The sequence below is a fragment of the Cololabis saira genome, chromosome 12 (genome assembly GCF_033807715.1).
Source record: "Cololabis saira isolate AMF1-May2022 chromosome 12, fColSai1.1, whole genome shotgun sequence".
Classification (NCBI taxonomy): Eukaryota; Metazoa; Chordata; class Actinopteri; order Beloniformes; family Belonidae; genus Cololabis; species Cololabis saira.
Genome location: NC_084598.1, coordinates 23,257,837 through 23,277,920, shown reverse-complemented (window position 1 = coordinate 23,277,920; position 20,084 = coordinate 23,257,837). Strand labels below are relative to the sequence as shown.

At 41.3% G+C, this 20,084-nt stretch overlaps 1 protein-coding gene across 1 annotated transcript; it reads left to right on the top strand.

Moving 5' to 3' along the window:
- Positions 1 to 1,422: 1,422 nt before the first annotated feature.
- Positions 1,423 to 14,583, top strand: bgnb (biglycan b). Its single transcript, XM_061736040.1, has 8 exons — positions 1,423 to 1,669; positions 7,547 to 7,811; positions 10,347 to 10,459; positions 11,010 to 11,223; positions 11,365 to 11,475; positions 12,106 to 12,199; positions 12,823 to 12,961; positions 13,045 to 14,583. The coding sequence occupies exons 2-8, from the start codon at positions 7,562 to 7,564 to the stop codon at positions 13,240 to 13,242; spliced, it is 1,119 nt and encodes a 372-aa protein (XP_061592024.1). The 5' UTR covers positions 1,423 to 1,669; positions 7,547 to 7,561; the 3' UTR covers positions 13,243 to 14,583.
- Positions 14,584 to 20,084: the final 5,501 nt, after the last annotated feature.

Here is a 20,084-nt window from a genome sequence, read left to right as displayed (position 1 = left end):
CAAGAACAACATGTTAGTCCATCTTACTGTCCCTCTGTCTCATACAGAGTCACGCACGCTCACAGCATGGCAGCAGCCTACGCGAGAGAAAGCAAGTGGGTGTGCTAATCTCTGGAGACACGTTAGCTGAACACTCATACAGGGCAAAAAGAGTTTAATTTGGATGCCAAGCCCTCTAGCAACAGACCAACACCATAATCAAGTGAACCACAGCAGGAGGGAGACAGGCACACAGAGAACGACTGAATATACAAAACGGTAGAAAGAGATGAAGCAAAGACAGAAGGAATGTTATCTGCAAAAAGCCTCTATCAAAACTCTGGCCCCTGCCAACAGCTTCTGCGGGGCATTGACTCCTCTGCCACTGCGGTTTCTTTAAGAGAGAGAGGGGAAAAAAGGAGTGGATCTAAAGAGAAATATGCACAGGGGAACCAATCTCTGCCTGTGTTGATGGCTATGAAATTGATTATTGTTTCATGTTCATATAGTTCAGGAGCTGTAACGCTCGTTGAGAGTGTGTAGAAATCTCCAAGCGTCTGAGCGACAGTGTTTGTGCAGCGTCTGAAAAGTTCCCAGATGGAGTGGCTTGCCAAACTCTCTGCCTCACTGTTGGGTGCTGGCATTGTATAGAGAAAAAATCAGAGAGTCGCTGGGAAAGAACACTTCATCCTGCCAGGAAGGATTTAACAGAAAAACTGTGAAAAGACACAAAATCATGGGTTTTATAATCCTGAAAAAAAGGAAAAAGGTAAAATCAACAGTTCTATCGAAGTGCTTAAGCTGAAACTTCCTTTAAATTGTGTCCTACGACTTTCTTAAAAACGACTCTTTATGCTGAGCAACGAAGCACAAACAGGCAGCTAACACCCAAGATTATGAGAAAAAATTGTTCTTTCGAAAAGTGAAATTTATATTTAAATCACCCCCCCCCCCTCCCCTTCCCACATAATACCCAATTTAATGACGGGTGGGGGCTCTTTAAAAGTGATGCATCTTTGTAATCTTGCTGTCTGCTTCTATCCCCCCAGGGAGATGCCAACAGTTTAAAAAATAATAGGTTCTACTCCGAAACGTCAGGGAATTTGACATATCAGCCTCACTGTGCACCAGTTCTTTACACTGATCATTGTGTTTTTAGTTTAGTTTTGCAGGATAGAAGGTTACACCTGGCGTTGCCCTTCCTGTTTAGGTATTAATCATATAAGTTTACTTCAGTAAAAGTGCAAAGCTACCCATTACATTGTGTCACTGCAGACGTGCCTGTGGATACCACATCAATAGTGTACATATTCTTTTCTAAATCCCGTTCCCCCTCATCCCCCCACCTCCTCCTCCTCCTCCTCCTCCTGCTCTTTCTCCTTTTTTCCTCTATCCGAAAAAGGGGAGTAAGGAGGCTGGCTTGTTAACTTTATGGGCTCGACTCTCCCGACACGCAGTCATTCCTTTGACTGGGACACACGCACGGCGGTGTCGGAGGAGCCGCGCCTGGATGTCACAGGACCCCTGGGAAACACCTCGATTATCCCTAAATGTGATGAAACTATACAAGCGTTTCTTTACATTTTCAGGATAAACTCACGCACTGAGAGGAGAAGAACTTTTTTTTCCTTTTTTTTTTGTAAAAAAAAAATCTACTTTCGGGAACTGATATTTTATTTCAATACAAAAGGTAGGGGAGATGTTTTTTTTCCCATGATTTTAAGCCTTTGATTTGCTCGGGAAAGACTTAATTCCTGATCTATGATAAAGTAACTGTACAGAGAAAATATTATGTACAAATAATCGTTACACATGATAAATTAAAACGTTAAAAGGTTTATTCACTGATAGATTGATTTTCTTTACTTTTCTTACTTTGGCAACCTATTAAGATGAATGTTTCGACACTTAAATAACTTTTATCTATAAAATATATATAATATATAAAGAGACGGAGAGAGATAGGTGGAGGGAGAGAGTGATGCTGAAGAGATCCACACCCTCAACCTGTTGCATCCTGCTGCATGCTGTTCTTACAGTCGCACACTAGATAGCGCAAAAAAACCTCTCCACGTTCAAGCATCAGTCAACGATGTGATACTAATTAGGCAAGCTATTTCCCTCTCACTTGAAGCAGTGCACTCTCATTAGACTCCAAACGCAACCTATTTAATGTGCAGCCCTTTTTTTTGGGGGGGGGGGGGGGGGGTAATTAAAGTGAAGGGTGCCACCCAAGTCAACTCGATCTGGCCTACCCTAAAATTTAGTGGTGCAGACTGCGATGTTTATGGGAGATGCGACCTCAGATGGCCTCAGGTATTTTGTCACATAGTATATAGTTCAAAGAGGTCATTGAGGAGGAAATGTGTTTTTCCATTTGGTTTCCCTATTCTGTATTGTGCTGAGGACTTCATGTCCAGTAACCAGCATCCACTTGCACTTACTATACAATGACAAAGCAAACATTGTGGGCCTGGCTGGAAAATGGTCAGACAGTTAAAATTAATGGTTTAAATGTGTGTTTCCGGACCTTTCATCCCGCCTGCGTATTAGCCAGTCTGTGGGTTGACCACCCTACACCTGCCAGTCTGTCAGCTCTGTGCCTCACTCACCGTAATGCATGCCAGTGGTTAAGATGTTTGATGTCCTGAAACTATGCCTATTGCTACACTTACATCCTTTCAATGTGGCCCATCTGCATGCAGGTGGGCTTTCTTGGGTCGGTTGTCCCACTGCTGCTGAGAAACGTGATGCTTTTTTGTCACTCTGCTTTCTGTTCAGCTCTGGTTCAGCTTCATCTCTGCAGCACTGAGCAGCTTGCCACCACATCCAAGCAAGGCGGCATGAGAGGAGCTGCCAAACAGTTCCTTTTTTTAGGGATAGAAGTCACCAAATTACAGCCGCAGGGCCAGTTAACTCCACCCGAGTGCTCTTACGGGACCCGCCTAGCAGTAACAGCCTGCATGTCTGAAAAGTGTGTATGTGTGTGTGACTGTCTGCCCATCAGAGGAAGACATGGCACAATGAAATGAGGGGGACTTGTTGAACAACCAGATAATTTTCAATAGATTATTTATACACTGCTTGTGTTTATGTATATGAGAGAATGTGTTTGGGCCAGCATGGCTCCTTCAGGAAAACATTTGTGAGACCCACATTTCTGCTTTGTGTCAGAGTTTATTTCAGCATGGATCAAATTCAGCGCAACAAAAGTATCCCATTGTGTAAGTGCACCCAAACATTGATTTATTCCCTGCAACACTACACCAAGCAATGTCCAATATTTTGTGCTCAGTCAGCACTGTGATTACTTTGAGCCGCCATGTGATTTTAACCGGCACTGAGCGTTGACGTGGCGGCTGCCAATACACTGGTGTTGTGGTGCCAGCTGGCACCGGGTAAGCTCCCTGCCCCATCTTAACTATACTCACACGTCTGCCAGTGCTGTCTAGAAAGCAGCATGTGGTGTGAGTCGAGATAAAACGAGGCAGCATTTAGTGCCCTGATCAATGGTGTCAGGCCAGTTTGGCGTCGCCAGCTTTGAGAGATTGGTGACGGTGCCAGTGAGTGGTTGCAGGCACCAAAAAGGGCAGCATTAATATAGAATTTGATGATTACATGCAAATATAAAGTCACGCTCTCTTTTTCATTTGAGTCAACGTAAAAGAAGAACTAGATAATATTATAGTATATAATACTGATAATATTCAATTCACAAGACTGTAGTCATGTTTCATTACTTTGGAAACACATATAGCGTTAAGTTTTAATATACCATTCTTTATCTTGAAAAAAGCAAAAGCTTTCTGGTAGTTTTATTAAAGTAAATTTAGTGGATTTTAAGACCGACAGGTATCGGCAAATGATGGATAGCGCATACATGAAATGTGGTGGAGGTTGGGAAACTCAAACACTTCTGGGGAAGATTATTAAAGACATATTCACACACACCCTTGTGATTTTATATCAATCAACAGCTTTCCATCTGTTTGTTCAGCCCTGGATTCTCTTGCATGTCTTATTTGGTTTTTCCTTTTTAACGTATTGATTTTGCGGGACAATTAGCCTGTGGATTTCTTAACGTTTGAAATAAGTGCACATTCTCACCTTTTTTGGCATTTCCCTGCTCTGAGTGGGCGTATGTCTCTGAGAAAGACGGATGAATGCGCCTGGCATTAGCTGACATACCTTTGGTGTGGGGAATTTCCCCCGTTTTGTTTATTGAAGGAAAATATTCATTGCTTTAAAGAGAAAATAAACTGCAGCTAATGTTAAAATGATTGAGAGCACTCAGTGGCAGACTAACACTTTGTAACTAAAACCAAGAGGACGTGGAAACATTTGATTAGGTTTGTTAATGATAAAGCAAACTTACAGCATTCATTCATTTATTTTTTCTTTTCATTTGCAAAGGCCAGAGTATTTAGCATAGCTTTCTGCTGACTGCACTAGATTTCATGCTGTAAAACCTAAAAAAGACCAAAATGTGTGGATTTGTTTTTGGCCTCAAAGGTTAGCAGAGATGCTCCTACTTGGACTGGCCCCATCTCTCACATCCTTCTGGCCACCACGCTCACACAACTCCCACTTTTTCTGTCAGCTTGACTGCCTCCTAATTGCCATTCTGCTCTGTCCTCTTCTCTTTTCTTCACTGTTCTCCACTCTGACCCCCTCCACCCCACTCCACCCCTCTGAACACAAAAACACACGTATACCCACAACACACACACACACACACACACACACACACACACACTCTCAAGTGCACCACGCATTATAGCGAGGCATAAATAGCCGCCCATGTGTCCATCCATCCATCCATCCATTAAACCACTCTTAGCCTTTGGGTGGGATGAGAGCTGAGGCAACAACAATTAAGATTGAACCCTTTGGTTTGTTTTCGTCCCAGCCCCGGATGTTTGATGGTTTGCAGCTTAACTTAAAGGGGAAGGGAGGAATTCATGTGTACAAACACCAGAGTTTGATAAAAGCAGCTATTAAGACTAAGGCCGCTTGATTGTGGCATGTAGTGTCGTCTTATCGCCGTGTTGTGTTTATATTAGCCTTATACGTTGGTGGCGCTGACGACAGACTGTGCTGGTTCCAATTTCCTTATTTCCTTCCCTTGTCAGGCCCGATGCTTTTCTGTGTGGTTCTACATTGCCTGTTAAACCTCTACAAAAAGAAAGCAAGAAAACAGCTCCACAAATTAGAGCACAGATTTATTTATTTATATGCTCCAAAGAATAAAGTGCAAGTTTATCAACTGTAGCTGTATAAATAAGTCTATTGGGGTCCTCTTTCTGTGTTTGATCTATCTCTGTTTCTGTTTCTTTGTGTGTTGCGTACCACCGTGTGATGCTGACTATATGTTGTAGCTGCGTCCTTTTCCCTGCATTTTTCTGGTCAAACCAAGGCCAGTTGTGTTTTTTCTTCTATGCAAAATGGTATAATTTGGCAGCTATTTTTATTGCTGGGAGCAGACTGCAGGAACCAGCTATTCATGCTTCCAGGCTGGGTCCACATCATGCACAGGCTTTTTGTTTTACTGACTTTAATGCCCTCAAATAATAACACTATTTCTTTGAATAGAATAGAGAAGAAATACTTGCAGTTGCAGAGGATTGCATCAGTGGGTTTGAAGTGCAATGTAAAGAGGCAAATATAAAGCCGAAAAGAGATGGTGAGTTAGTGTTTGATTGAGAAGCATACTTAGTTTACTTTTTACTGAATCATAGTGATGCCTTACTGTAACCAAAGTCCTGCGTTTCTTTGAGAAATCTTTCATGCAATGGCCTGCATCTGCTAGTTGAACGATCTGTATGAGTTTAGAGGAAATGTTTTTAAATGAAGTGTCTATTGAATGACGAAAAGCCCTGGAAACTCAAACATGATCTTTGTGATTTCTAGGCCATTCTGAGTCTTGTGAGGACATGGAGCTTCTAGAAATAGCTTGGGACGTTTGTTTAAATAGTTTGACAGAGATCAAGCGTGTGGAGGGTGTTGCGTTTAGTCATACAGGACTGAAGCCCATTGGAAGCATCTAAAAAGATGGAAATGTCTCAGTTTTACATCTTAAGATATACGCTGTTGAAATGTTATTTGATTAACTCTCTCTGAAGCCTCTCCTATCATTCTCAAGTCCTGATAAATCTACATGGAGGGCAAAATGATTCTTCCATATTGCTTCAGCTGAATATCTAATCATGTTGCAGCACGATTTCTAACCTTTCTCTAAAAATCTTTTTGAATGCTAACCATTGCCATCAAGATTTCCCAGCCCACTGTAGGATTACAGAGCTGGAGATCAAATGAGGAATTAACGGAACAAGGTCAGAGATCACAGGGTTTTAGGTCACCTCGCAGGGTCCCGTGTGGTTGCGGGTTATACCATTTTTGAATAGTCTCCAGGGTCAGAATTCCTATTAGAAGGATCAATTGGCCTGATTGTAATTTTCTATTTCTATTTTTTGTTGTAGGGAATTCGTTTTTAGGTTAATTAGGAGAGGGGGTTGTGTTCCTGTGTAAGTCAGCTCAGTGCAGGCAGGATAAAGCTAGCAAACATACACACAAACAGACACGTCTGGTGACCTCAATTAGTGCTATATGCATGTGTGTGTGTGTGTGTGTGTGTGTGTGTGTGTGTGTGTGTGTGTGTGTGTGTGTGTGTCTGTGGTGCACAACTATGACTTCATGGAGTCTGAGTTTTGTGCCTGCACTTGCAAACCCAGATTCCCTCGCAAGTGAATGGCGGCTTTGTTGCAAAGTTCGCTCACTGCAATAAACTTTTCCACCGTTTAGGTGATGCCTTCCTTGCTAACTGATTGGCCGATGGGAAGAGACTCGCTCTCCCGGAAAGCGTGGCGTGTGAAAGACAGACAGGGACATTTTGGCGTGGTTTAAGAGACTTTTCTTCACAGGGTCAATTCCTGGCATACATCGCAAGGGGAATAAATGTGTTTCTTCCTCAGCAGCCTCCAACTTCAGCTCCAGTCTGCCTGTTAGGTGTGGCATAAACAGTAGGGCCTTCTAATTAAGGACAAACAGACCATTTCATAATATTTTTTTGACCACTGCACTGACTAAATGCCCAAGGGTGGACAAACCTGTGAGCATGCCCAGGGTTGGAGAGTTTCCAACTGCATCTATAGGTTGATAAGCCAGTTAACACTTTAACTGCACAAAGAAGCATGATTAACCTCAAAGTATCTTTTTTTTCCATTCATGCCATCACAAAATATTCTAAAGGACACACTTAGGAAGAAAAGTATAAACTCAGCCTTACTCTTTCAGTTTTTCTTGCATCCTTCTCCCCCCTTTTCACAACAACCCAGATGTGCACATTCATGACTAGGATTACTGGCATTCTACACCTGAAGTGAAGTGGATGAAACATCTCAAATTCAGTAGCATTACAAACAGAGGCATTTGTGTGGTAATTGAGGCCCTCTGGGTTTGATATTATATTAAAAATGCATTCATTTTTAGGTACAGCTAATAAATAAAGTGTGTATTTGGTGTGCAGTAAGACTTATATTGCTTTCCCCCCCTCCTTGTCTTTTCCCAGGTGTTTACATCAACAATGTTGCCACATTGCTCCCTCCTGATGTTGCTGTGCTCAGCCCAGCTACTCTCTCCCTCCTCTGCTTTGCCCTTCGAGCAGAGAGGCTTCTGGGACTTTGCCCTGGACAGCATGGACACCGGTGGGCTGATGTCAATGATGAAAGATGAGGAAGAAGGGTCCGCCATAGATGAGCTCCCCCCTCCTGACACACACATGTGCCCCTTCGGCTGCCACTGCCAGCTCAGGATCGTCCAGTGCTCCGACCTCGGTTAGTGAGAGTGCATGCGAGGGAGCAGCCTTCTGAGCGATGCTTTGTCATCGTGCTGTGTGTGACCACATTGAAGCTCAGGAAGAAAAATAAATCATGTGAATGACTGAACATGATCCAAGCCCAAACCCTCCCTCCCTTTTGCTACATTATCAAGGGGAGGGGGCTTCTCTCTTGGGATAATGCCAGTGTATTTTCACAAGGAAAGGCATCTCTTTGAGGGATTTTGTGTTCCAGACTTTATATGTAGACACTGAGTGGGGGAACATAGTTTGAGCTGAAAATGAGACTGAAGTGAAAGAAAGAGGGGAAGAAAGGGAGGGAGTGATGTTAGAGAGAAAGATTCAATATTATTTGTGCACAAAAAATGAGGTCGTTTCACTTCAGGATAAGTTTTTTTTTACTGAGCTCACCGTCTTTAGAGGGGAGCTTTATAATGGTTGCTTTGTTTGTTGGACTATGACCAGAATATTTGATTGAAACCACGATGGAGTTCACCTTGAGGCATTTAAAGATGGAAGGTTTTGAAAAGGATTAAAAGGTTGAGATGTCAGCATGAGAATGTCTGAACCATGATTAAGGATTTACTTGCTGTTTGATTTCCACCACAAGTTATAAAAAGCTGGGAATATTGTTCTCTTTCCTGTCAGGTCATCAAAACACACTGCACATCAAAGGCTCCATTGTGCTTTTAGAGTCAGACATCATTTTACTCATGTTTCTGCATCAGCGTTTTGTAGATGATAAAACTGCATTCTGTTCTCTATTTTTCTATTCCGGCAACTGAATTCCCTCTCTTTTATGAATATTAAGATCCTCTGCAAAGTACCTCTGCAATGAGATGTCTACGTCTCGGCGTAAAGGTTTTGTCGACTCATCCTTTTACAAGTTCCATATATTTACTGTCCCCAGTCTTTCAGCAGCGGGTAAATGTGGAAGCATATAATTTCCTAGTTGTCAAGTGCTTATTTAGAACAGATGTATTTTGGTGGTGGCGTCTGTCTCCTCTCAACATGCGTCCCGGTATGATGTTGAGTATTGGTGTTGGGGGGGAACTGGGGTTTTTGCGGGTGCTAGTGTTGTCAGTTTGTGGTTAAGGCTTTGAGATGTGTACCTTGCCACAAATCTCAAAGCCTCCACAGAGTTTCCTGGTGGCACGAGGCTTTCCTGGAGCTGCAGGTGCTGACTAGAAGGTGATATTTCCTACCACATGAATCAGCTGGGTAACACCCTGCCAACTTAAGAGTTTCCTGGCAGCTGTACAAACCTTTTTCTTTTCTTTCTTTCTTTTGACGTCTTAGAGGAATAAATTGTGGGGGAAAACGCCTGGTTTGTGATTAGTCTTTCTCTGCAACATTAAGGATTAAAATGACTCTCAGTAGGCAAAACCTCGATCATTTCTAAGATAAAGCCACAGGTCTCTCAATGATGCGTGGGTGAGGTTTGAAGGGTTCGTCAGAGGAAGCTACTGATGATTTGGTCCTGTGTGGTGTCATTGAGGGTGTGGCACAGCCAAAGCCATATATCTAAAGTTAACTGGAGCTGGACAGCAATAAAGTCCTGCGGGTTAGATGTGGTTGGTGGCTGACTGGATCCCAGTGGGACAGCTGACGCGTTCTCACCAGTGGGTCCCGTTGCATCACAGTCTTGGTAAAGATGTCGTTTGTCTTGATTGGGAGTTGCTTACACATCCACTGACCGCATCTGACGCTCTTGTCCACGTGGCCCTGTGATGTGGTGTCACTAATGATCACTGGTTGCTGTGGTGGTGTGCGTGTTCCCTGACTGGAATAGTCAGGTGTATTTCTTACTGTACATGTATTGCAGTCTTTTGTCAGCATGTGTGATTTGTTCTGGAGAAAAAAAAAATCTATATTAAGTGGCACTCTTAATTTGAAAGACTGTTGAGGTTTTATTTTAATTTTCTTTTGTTGCTTTTCCCAGCTGTTTATTTAATAAAGAAGCCAGAATCAAGACACTTATTATTAACACAATTCAGCTTCGCCACTCACACATTAACACACACAGACAATGCTTATATTTCTTTGTAAGCGTAAGGGTTGCGCCCTTCTCCTTTCTTATTTGATGTGGGACTTTACTGATGGTATTTAACTCACATCCTTTGTGACTTCTGTCAAATGGAAAACAGATGGAAAACATCTGCTGTCCCCATCTGGTGTGAGGGGAATTTGAGTGTCTGTGTTTGTATGTGTGTCTGCGCACGTCTACTATTGCCAGTGCTACGTTGACGTCCATGTGTGACTTCCACAGTTGTGTCTATGTGCACCTTTCATTGAAATAGTAGATGCGGTGGTACCGAAAGTACTCATTAGAGATCACGTGGGAGGGTGATTGGTTTAAATTTCATGCCTGATGGAGCTTTAAAATATACTGCTACTATTTATTTTCCAAACTGTGTGTAAGATGTCCTGAGAGCTTACACGCTGAAAATAAAAGGAGCTGGTTTACAATTGCCCATAGAAGTATTTAATGGGGGATGACTCCCTCCTGTGTTGTTCTTGGTCTTGTCTTCAGGTTTGACGGAGGTGCCGAAGAATATTCCTACAGACACCAAGTTCCTGGACCTGCAGAACAACCGCATCACTGAGCTAAAAGAGAATGACTTCAAAGGCCTTACAAACTTATATGTAAGAAACACACACAGTCTGGTTGCATCCACTCAATATCATCTCAGCGCTTCTCAAGGATGTGCAACTACAGCTTGTTAGGAGTCAGAGATTCATTTCCTCTGTTTATTCCCTTCACTCCTTTTTTGCTCTGAGAACTTTAACTGTATCTATGTTTGAGCCTGAGGCAAAATAGGACTCTTTAAGCTCTGGTAGCAAATGAGGCTTTACTCACTCCTGACCCACATTTAAGAGCAGTGACCAAGAGCAATATTAAGTCTGGCAGCTTAGGTACATCCTGTCATGACATTATACCAAAAGTCTCTTTCAAAGTGTGTTTGTATAACCCTTCATCTGTCTCCATCCAGCACCGGTCTTGGTGATAAACTGCTGCGAAATGTTTCTGGATCCACTTCAGTCCACTCAAACTCGCTCAGTAGCAGCAGCGGGTGCAAACAGAAGAGGATATTGTGTTTCAGTCCTCCTCTGTCCTTCTTGTTGCTGCTGATCGCACAGATAAAAAGCCAGATGACATTATGCTGTACTTGGTTGTGTGTTTGTCTTTTTTCAGGCTCTGTCTGTGAGGAATAACATGATTGCCAAAGTCCACCCCAAAACATTTGCCCCTTTGAAGCACATGCAGAAGCTCTACTTTTCAAAGAATCTGATGACCACCATCCCCAAAAACCTGCCTACCTCCCTGGTTGAGTTGCGGATCCATGAGAACCGCATCAAGAAGGTGGCAGCTGGAAGCTTCTCAGGACTGGGCAACATGAACTGCATAGGTTAGAAATACTGATGACTTTAACATATCCAGGCTATATTGGTACTCACCACTGCCTTTACCACTCTTCATTAATGGTATTGGATTTTGAAGACCAAAGGTCATATTATTTTGTGCCATAAACACTTCCTTTATTTTGCAGAAATGGGAGCGAACCCCATCCAAAACAGCGGTTTTGAGCCTGGAGCGTTTAAGGGACTGAAACTGAATTATCTGCGCATATCAGAAGCCAAATTGACCGGGGTGCCAAAAGGCAAGAACTCATCTGTGTGGCTGAAATGTTATGAAATATGAGGTTCTTTAAGGGTGCAGTTCAGTGCTTTGGGGGGAAATTGTCACTTGCTTGTACAATAATACTGTTTATAAAGTCAGCAGCCAGAAAGGATAATTTGGTTATGAGTTGTTTAACATATATGGTTTCATTGCTGGGTACTTGGCAAGTCCACACTGATTGACCTGAAGCCTGAACCCCAGAAACTGTGATTAAAAAAAAAACAATTGTGTTGATTAAGCAAACTTTATATATCTTATACATTTGTGCCTTTAAGTGATGCTGGGAGTTTTTTTTAAACCTCTGGACAAGCCGATCCCATCCATTTAGTCATAATGTGACGCTGCGGCTACATTTTCAAAAATATTTTGATTTAAACCCCCCCCCCCAAAAAAAAAAACCCAAACCCTAGTAGTGCCATTCATATCCAAGAAAATGACATCAATCAATTGAACAAACTCTCATGTCCATTCTGAGTACCAAACAAGAATAACTAAAATAAGAGTAGATTGCTAGTGCGGCATGAACGGTTCAGTTAGTCAGTTTAAAAGACAAATCAGCAAAGCTTCACCCCAAAAGTGAAGGCTCACAGGTTTCATGTCTGACTTGTAGATCTGCCAGAGAGTCTCAACGAGCTTCATCTGGACCACAATCAGATCCAGGCCGTGGAGTTGGAGGACTTGAGCCGATACAAAAACCTCTACAGGTCTTCTTTACACTACACTCTTTCACCCTGAAGGCTTTTTCTTGCGAAGCTGCAAAGAATTACTTCCCCAGTCAGCAGTGCCCCTTAGGGGCAATGACACAAACTACATTTACGTGCTACTTAAATGTAGCAAGAACAGAGTATTTTTCTGTGCTAATATTTCCCATCTCTCTGTGTGTGATCGGCACCCCCCCCCCACAACCACTTCTAAAGGACTTTTTCACAACACATTGAGATTGAAAAATACCATGATAGAAAAACAGAGAGAAAAAGACAATGGCTCTATTCTCCCGAAATGTCAACTCTTCACTTCATTGTTTACACATGTGTTTTACCAGCTGTCATATGCAAAAATGTCCTCTGAGAAAAGCACGAGTTAGTGTCCAACATCTTGTGTTCTGTTTCCCCTCCTTTCAAAAGCTCTCCCCCTGGAATTGATGTTACTCACAGGAGCATCACCAAACTTCTACAACAATATTTTATTTTATGAAATATATCAAAATCACATTATTTTAATTGTGGTCTGGGGACTTGTTTTACTGGTAGTGTCCTGTTTTCTGTTTATCTAACATATTTCCTTGCCTCTCTTTTCTTTTCTTGTTTTGGATTTTTATTATTAACAGACTGGGTCTTGGGTTTAACCATATCCGCAACATAGAGAACGGCAGCCTGTCCTATCTGCCCAGGCTGAGGGAGCTGCACCTGGAAAGCAACCATCTCACGCGGGTTCCCCGAGGCCTCCCGGACATGAAATACTTACAAGTTAGTTTAAGCCGCTTCTGCTTGCCTGTTGAATTTTAAAGTTCAACATCTTCAACACTTAGACTCTGCCTTATTGTTCTTAGGTGGTGTACCTCCACTCCAACAGAATCAGTCAGATTGGTGTGAACGACTTCTGCCTTCGAGGATTCGGGATGAAGAGGACCTTCTATAACGGCATCAGCTTGTTTGATAACCCTGTCAACTACTGGGAGGTGCAGCCCGCGACGTTCCGCTGCGTCAGCGACCGTTTCGCCATTCAGTTCGGAAACTACAAAAAATAGAAACCGACAGAGATGCTGAGATGTGGGGAGAATGAGTGAGGCGATGGAGAATAGGGGGAAGAGCTGATCATTCGAATAATAGATTAAAACAAAGGATGAAAATGGAAGTTTATATTTGAGGTTAATAATTTTTATACTTGCTGTTTTCATGGAATGGATGAGTGATGGGGAACGTGGGCGACAAACTGACAGAACGGAAAAAGAAGTGAAAAACAAAATCCCATAACTTGAAGTGAGTGGAGGGTGAAACCTGTGCAGTTCTACATCTGGGTTTTTGCATATTTTTTCTAAAAAATCATGGTTTTGAAAGTTTTAAGTAAGGGAAAGTTTGGGAAGAATGTTTTTTCCAAAACCTTCTTCAATGAAAAGCGAGTACTGAAAACTTGTGAAGCATTTCATTCCAGTTTTTTCCCTCACATGTCTTCGCATGACAGAGGTCGTTCATCTTCTATTCATGTTTTGGTAAAGATAAGGACAAAAAAAATAAAAAATAAATAAAAATACAGTGCATTCTAGATTTAGTTTTTTTTAATGTGTATATAAAAAAGGTGCTATGTGACTTCCTGTGTGCATTAATTTAGCAAATATGTCACATTATCCTTGTTTCACTGATCTGAAGATATTTGCTCCCTTGACTCTGTGATTCAAAATCAAGGATTCACAGAATTAGTTTATCACCAGCTGATCAATTCATTAGAGGGGTAAACAGCCTCTTACCTCTTAACAGGGCTAAACATATTTTCTTATTGATCTCTTATTGAATCTTTCTCTCTGCCTTTACTAAATAATTAGTTATTTGAGCGACACCTTTAAGTGGTATTCCTTAAGGGGAGCACTGTGATGGTGGGTCCTCCCCCGACTGAGGAAACACTCATCTGCTTTGCTTAGAGACCATGGAGGCAGTCGGCTCACGTATGTGCTATAAATTAGTGTCAATGCATTGTTTTGCACAGTTTATTTTTGTTCTTTTTTAAATATATAAACTTTATCTGCTTGAGGGTACAGTACAGGGGACTGGGGGGTGGGAGGTAGCCTGTTTACATTGGTAGACCTATGTGGAACTACTTTAGCCATAAGTATTATGTCCTGTCTCTGTTCTGTAATCTGACAACCTACTGCTGCATGTGAATAAAGACGATTTTAGCCTGCTGCATTCAGCGAGAGAACAACTGATACACCTGGGTTGAATGCTGTGTGAGAAATAAAGATGATATACCCCAAAATGGTTAACACTTGATAAATTAATAAAAAAAATAAAAAAAGAATTTAATTTTTTTTACCCTTGAGCATGTGCTACCCTGCCGCGATTGTACGGTGTTATCAGACTTCAGATGAGCAACAACATATTGCATTGTCTCATTGTACATTTAGCAAAACTAAAAAAAAAAACAAAAGCAGAGTTTGAAAGTTTTTGGATTATGGATGGAAGCATTTTAATAAACCCACATAAGCAGAGCACCTCAACTCTACAGAGAAAGACCTCCAGACTAGATTTGAAAACAACAAACATTTCATAGTGATCCTTTTTGCAGTTGGTGTGCTGCATAGAATGTAAATTAAACAGAATGTCATGATTTGCAAGTTATTTAATCATTAAGTTTAATTGAAGACCAAATGAAAATATGGAAACTAAGGCATTTTAGTTTAGAATGGTATGTTGGCTCTTTAACCAAAGAGGGGGCAACTGTAATATGTGCAGAATATGTTTTAGGAATGTCTTGCTGAATTAAACAAGCTGTTACCTGAAAAATATCAAGATGAGTAACGTCTATATAGCAGGTTACCCATGCCAAGTTCTTCTTCTTCTTCTTCTTCTTCTTCTTCTTCTTCTTCTTCTTCTTCTTCTTCTTCTTCTTCTTCTTCTTCTTCTTCTTCTTCTTCTTCTTCTTCTTCTTCTTCTTCTTCTTCTTCTTCTTCTTCTTCTTCTTCTTCTTGTTTGTGGTATATTATATTGATGAATTAATTACTTTTTATAAGAGATTTACAATTTTCATATCCGAGGACATTCTTCACTCTTTAATTTCAAAACGATTTCCCTCTATGGGAAAGTTTTCCTGTGTGGGATATACCCATGGATATATAACAAGAACTGGGCAAAACCTCTGTGATGTCATCCATAAGTTTTCTGAGGAGTAGTTCTGAAACCTTTTTTTCCATGTACTGCATGGCACCATGATGTAAATGCTCAGAATAAACAGGCCTGGAGGCTAGCTGAAAAAACACCCACCACATGCCAATCACAGTTGGCCATTTTAGCTTGGCTGATGAACATTTAATGCTAATTATAATTACTTTGCATACATTTTTATCAAATCTGTCCAAATGTCTTCATTTAAAGTGTCACACTAAAAAAAGAAAAACATCCAAAAACATCCAAAAACAAGTGCTGCCAGACATGAAACTGAGCTCTGCTGGGACCCACAATCACTTGGCCTGTGGCTATGGGGTTGGAGCCATTATAGTCAGCCAGCCTGGCTTCATGGGATTGTGGCCTGATATACTGCAAGTGCCGGCAAACTTCCACTTGAAATGACGTGGCTCTCAGCTCTTTCAGCTGATCCACACTGGAGAAGCTGGGGAGCTGCCTTTTGCAAAAGGATATCCCATTTCAAATTTTGCTTTAGTGGCAAAATCAGAAATGACCGGTGCATTTAGCTGAGGCTCAGTTAACAAAAGCTGCCTCTTCTTAGCTAAACTTCATCCTCAGACACTTCCAGGCCAACCCATTGCCATCCACTGCAGTTGGTAAAATTAAAAGCACAACTCGGATGCCAGATAACACACTTAGTTGAGCGGGTGCAACATAACAGAAGAATCAGAATCAGACTTTAATGACAGGGTTTGAATACATCAAACAGGGAAATTTCGATCATCCTCATGCAGGCAGTCCGGGTTCAACACCAGCCTGTGACATTTTGCTGTGTGTCTTCCCCCTTGTCTTGCCCCAACAAGCAGCTTTGAAATAAAGGCCACGAGAGCCACAAATAAATTAACAGCACAGCAAAACATATTCTCTTTCGAATATGAATGACAAAGCTCCTTTGGTTCTTTTTTTACAGCTTGAAAGCTATGCTCAAAAGTCAACACAGCACTAAGCTAGCTAGCCATTAGCTGTGCCAGCTGCCAATCAAAAGTCCACAACCATAATTAGACTTTATGTCATTTCAACTGAGGCTACAAAAAAATTCACCCCCCATAGAGTTGTTATTAGGGCCCGAGCACGTACAGTGCGTAGGCCCTATTGTATCTGTAGGAAATGTTTTTGTTTTTCTTGTTTTTCTCATTTTTCTTCCAATGAAATTTAGGCCTTTTTGCCCCCCTAAACGTGCCCCAAAAGTCACCAAATTTTGCACGCAAGCCAGGCCTGGCAAAAAATTTGATATTTAATGGTTTGCATTAATGGGCGTGGCGTAATGACTCAACAGCGCCCCCTAGAAAACTTCGTGCCTCAAGCCCCACAATACGGTTTGACTTTGACGTACATGCACGAAAATCGGTACACACCTGTATCATGTCGCAACTTAAAGAAAAGTCTCTTGGCGCCATGTCCGAAACTGAACAGGAAGTCGGCCATTTTGAATTAATCGTATAATTTTGGCGCAATTTATGCCACTTCTTCGGTCGTTGATACGGCCCGAACCGTAATGTGCACCCAGATGTGTTATACATCAAAATGTGCGCCTCGATCCTACGACGATGGGCATTACTTTTCTCAGTCAAAAGCGTTACCATGGCGACGATAGACGCCAAAAAGCGCGCCCCCCCTTCATCTGATTGGTCCATATTTGATAGTTCCTATTTTCTGGCATAACTTTTGAATGGTTTGACATAAAGAGTCGTGGGTGGTGTCATCAGACTCCGTATTGAGTGCTTGACCTTCATTGGCCTGAATTAGCCCCGCCCCTTCTTCTGATTGGTCAATATTTGATAGTCCCTATTTTCTGCTATAACTTTTGAATGGTTTCCCATAGAGAGTCGTTGGTGGTGTCATCTGACATGGTTTTAAGTCCTTGAACATAATTGCTGCAAATTAGCCCCGCCCCTTCATCTGATTGGTTGATATCTGATAGTTCCTACTTTCTGCCATAACTTTTGAATGCTTTGATAGAGTCGTAGCTGGTGTCATCCACTAAATGTCCAGGCCTGAAAAATCTACATGCAAGTCATACAAGCGCTTCCACTGCAGCACGCCTCAACGTGCACAAGGGTGCAAGGGCCCGTTCATTGCTGCTTGCAGCTTTAATTATTATTATTATTATTATTATTATTATTATTATTATTATTATTATTATTATTATTATTATTATTATTATTATTATTATTATCATTATTATTATTTATATCAGGCTTTAACTATACTTACTTATGCTGCAAAGCTGGACATTTTATCATGGGGGTCAGTTTAAATTGCTTCACTTTTGAAGCCAGCCATCAGTGGTCAGTCGGGGAGCCACAATTTTTCCCACTTTCTCAACGTGCCCAAATCCAGAAGTTGTGGTCAGGTCATACCCCTCACCACCTTTACTTCTGCTTTGAGTAAATCCTGTTTTGTAGCCGATCATGCATGGCCTAATCTGATCTGTTTTCTGTGTGAACAAAAACATTTTAGCAAACACAGATTCCCAGTTTTACCGGCTGATGTATTGTAATGCTTCAGTTCGGTATAGGCTTTTCCATCCTTACATTAACAAAGTGCTCCATTTTTATCTATTTATGTACATCTATTTATTTTTTTACTGATTTACTTATGGAGAGGGAAGTTAAACCCTGATCCACATTCAGTTTCAGCTGTGCTATGTTTTGAACCAGATGATTCTACAACAAGCTGGTATTGTGATGGTAACTCTTCCTTTTAAATTTGTCAATTACCCTACAGCGGCCTAAATAACAAAAATAATCCTGGTAGATAGTCATAATTATAGTCATTGGCTGCAATCTTCCATCTCTCCAGGACCTGCACGCCTCCAGGACCCTGAAGCATGCAGGAAAGATTGCGGCAGACCCCCCCTGTTCCGGACACAAACTGTTTCAGACTCTTCCCTCTGGCAGGTGGCTGCGGTCCATCAGGACCAAACCTCACGCCATAATAACAGTTTCTTCCCGACTGCAGCTGGTCTCGTCAACAAGGCCCCGGACCCCCCTCTCCCCCGTCTACCACGGACTGTCCCCCCACCCCACTCTACATTACATTAACGTAAAGACTTTTTTCCCTACAGACTCATTACTCCGGCACATTAGAACCAACTTGTTGTACATTTTTTCCTTTAATATTGTGAAAGATCCTTGTGTTTGTTTGTCTGGTGCACCATAAGAAAACCAGGGAACAGAATCAAAGTTAATACAAGCTTTTATTATATCATGCACAATGTTTTCCAGTAAAAGGTACACTTTTCTCAAACCACATAGGTAGAAGAGAGAATGCACACTGTGGTCATCAATCCAGTCATATTTATACTGAAAAAGGGAGGTGTTTTGTACGTTATAGGAGCCGATGTTGAACCTTATCTGGGAGGCCAACTGCAGTGGAAGAAACTTAAACATGTCACACTTTCAGCCATATATTTTCTGTTGTCTATCTCTAATCCAACATGCCAACCCAGTAAAGATCTAGAAGACAACCAAAACCCAGAGAAAAACAGGTGAGGACCCATCAATCTTAAACATCCATTCCTCTTCACTGTCCTCACCTAAAGAAGAACTCAGCTAATCAGTCTGGTCATAAAAACAGGAGGTGGTTCTGCGCTGAGAGCAACTATCAGTGTACAATCTTATAGAAAAACCCCTCGTACTTTTAACAATTTCATAAAATCCTAACAATGATATGCTATTTTTATTGCACCAATAACCACAACAAATTCCTTGTGTGTGTTAAACTACTTGGCAATAAACTTCTTTCTGATTCTGCACTGATACAAATATTGTGTTTGATCTACTGAAAACAAAATAAGTCAACTTTTTGCATGAGATTATTATGTAGATCAAGAAAGACTAGTCTTTTTATACCTACTTAATTTTTTGTATGTAAATAATACATTTTGCAATAATTGTGTTAAGTTTAATTTATTTAATTTATTTATTTAAAATTAAGTTGACTTTACTTGCAAAAATTAAGTTGACTTTACTTGCAAATGAATTTTGTACATAGCTTACTAAAAAAGGCTAGTCTTTCTTGATCTACATAAAAATCTCACATGAAAAAGTTGCCTTAATTTTTTTAAAGTAGATCAAGCAAGGTATTTTTTACAGTGGTGTTCTACTGAAACAAATAAAGCATGTTTCCATCTAAACGCTGGTCAATCTGCCCAATAGATCAAAATTGTTAAAGGAAAAGTAAATACAACAAGATCATTGCTTGTTGTTTGTGTGTAAATTAAAAGATTGCCAGGGGGGATTACATAAATACTGCTTGTTAAGGAAAAAATGCACACTGTCTTGTTTTTTGAACAAATGCAGATTAAGTTCAAAACTAGATGTATTCATGTAAAGCAGCAAACTTCATTTTTAATTGTAAATATCACAGATTTAAATGTTATATTTACATGCGCTTAGATTTATTTTTTTCAGTGTGATTCTGAAAAGTATTTTTTCCTTGTAATGCACATTCTTGTCAACAATGAGGCATTTGTACAGTGAAGCCTGGGGGCAGTAAAGGGACAGTTTCACTGTTTGAATGTGGCGCTCAGCGCGTCACCGTGTGCGCCTCGCCTCATCTCAGCCTGAAGGCTGATTTATGGTTCCGCGTTACGTCGACGGAGAGCATACGGCGTAGGGTACGCCGTACCCTACGGCGTAGGCTCTGCGTCGGTGTAACGCGGAACCATAATTCCGGCCTGACAGGGACG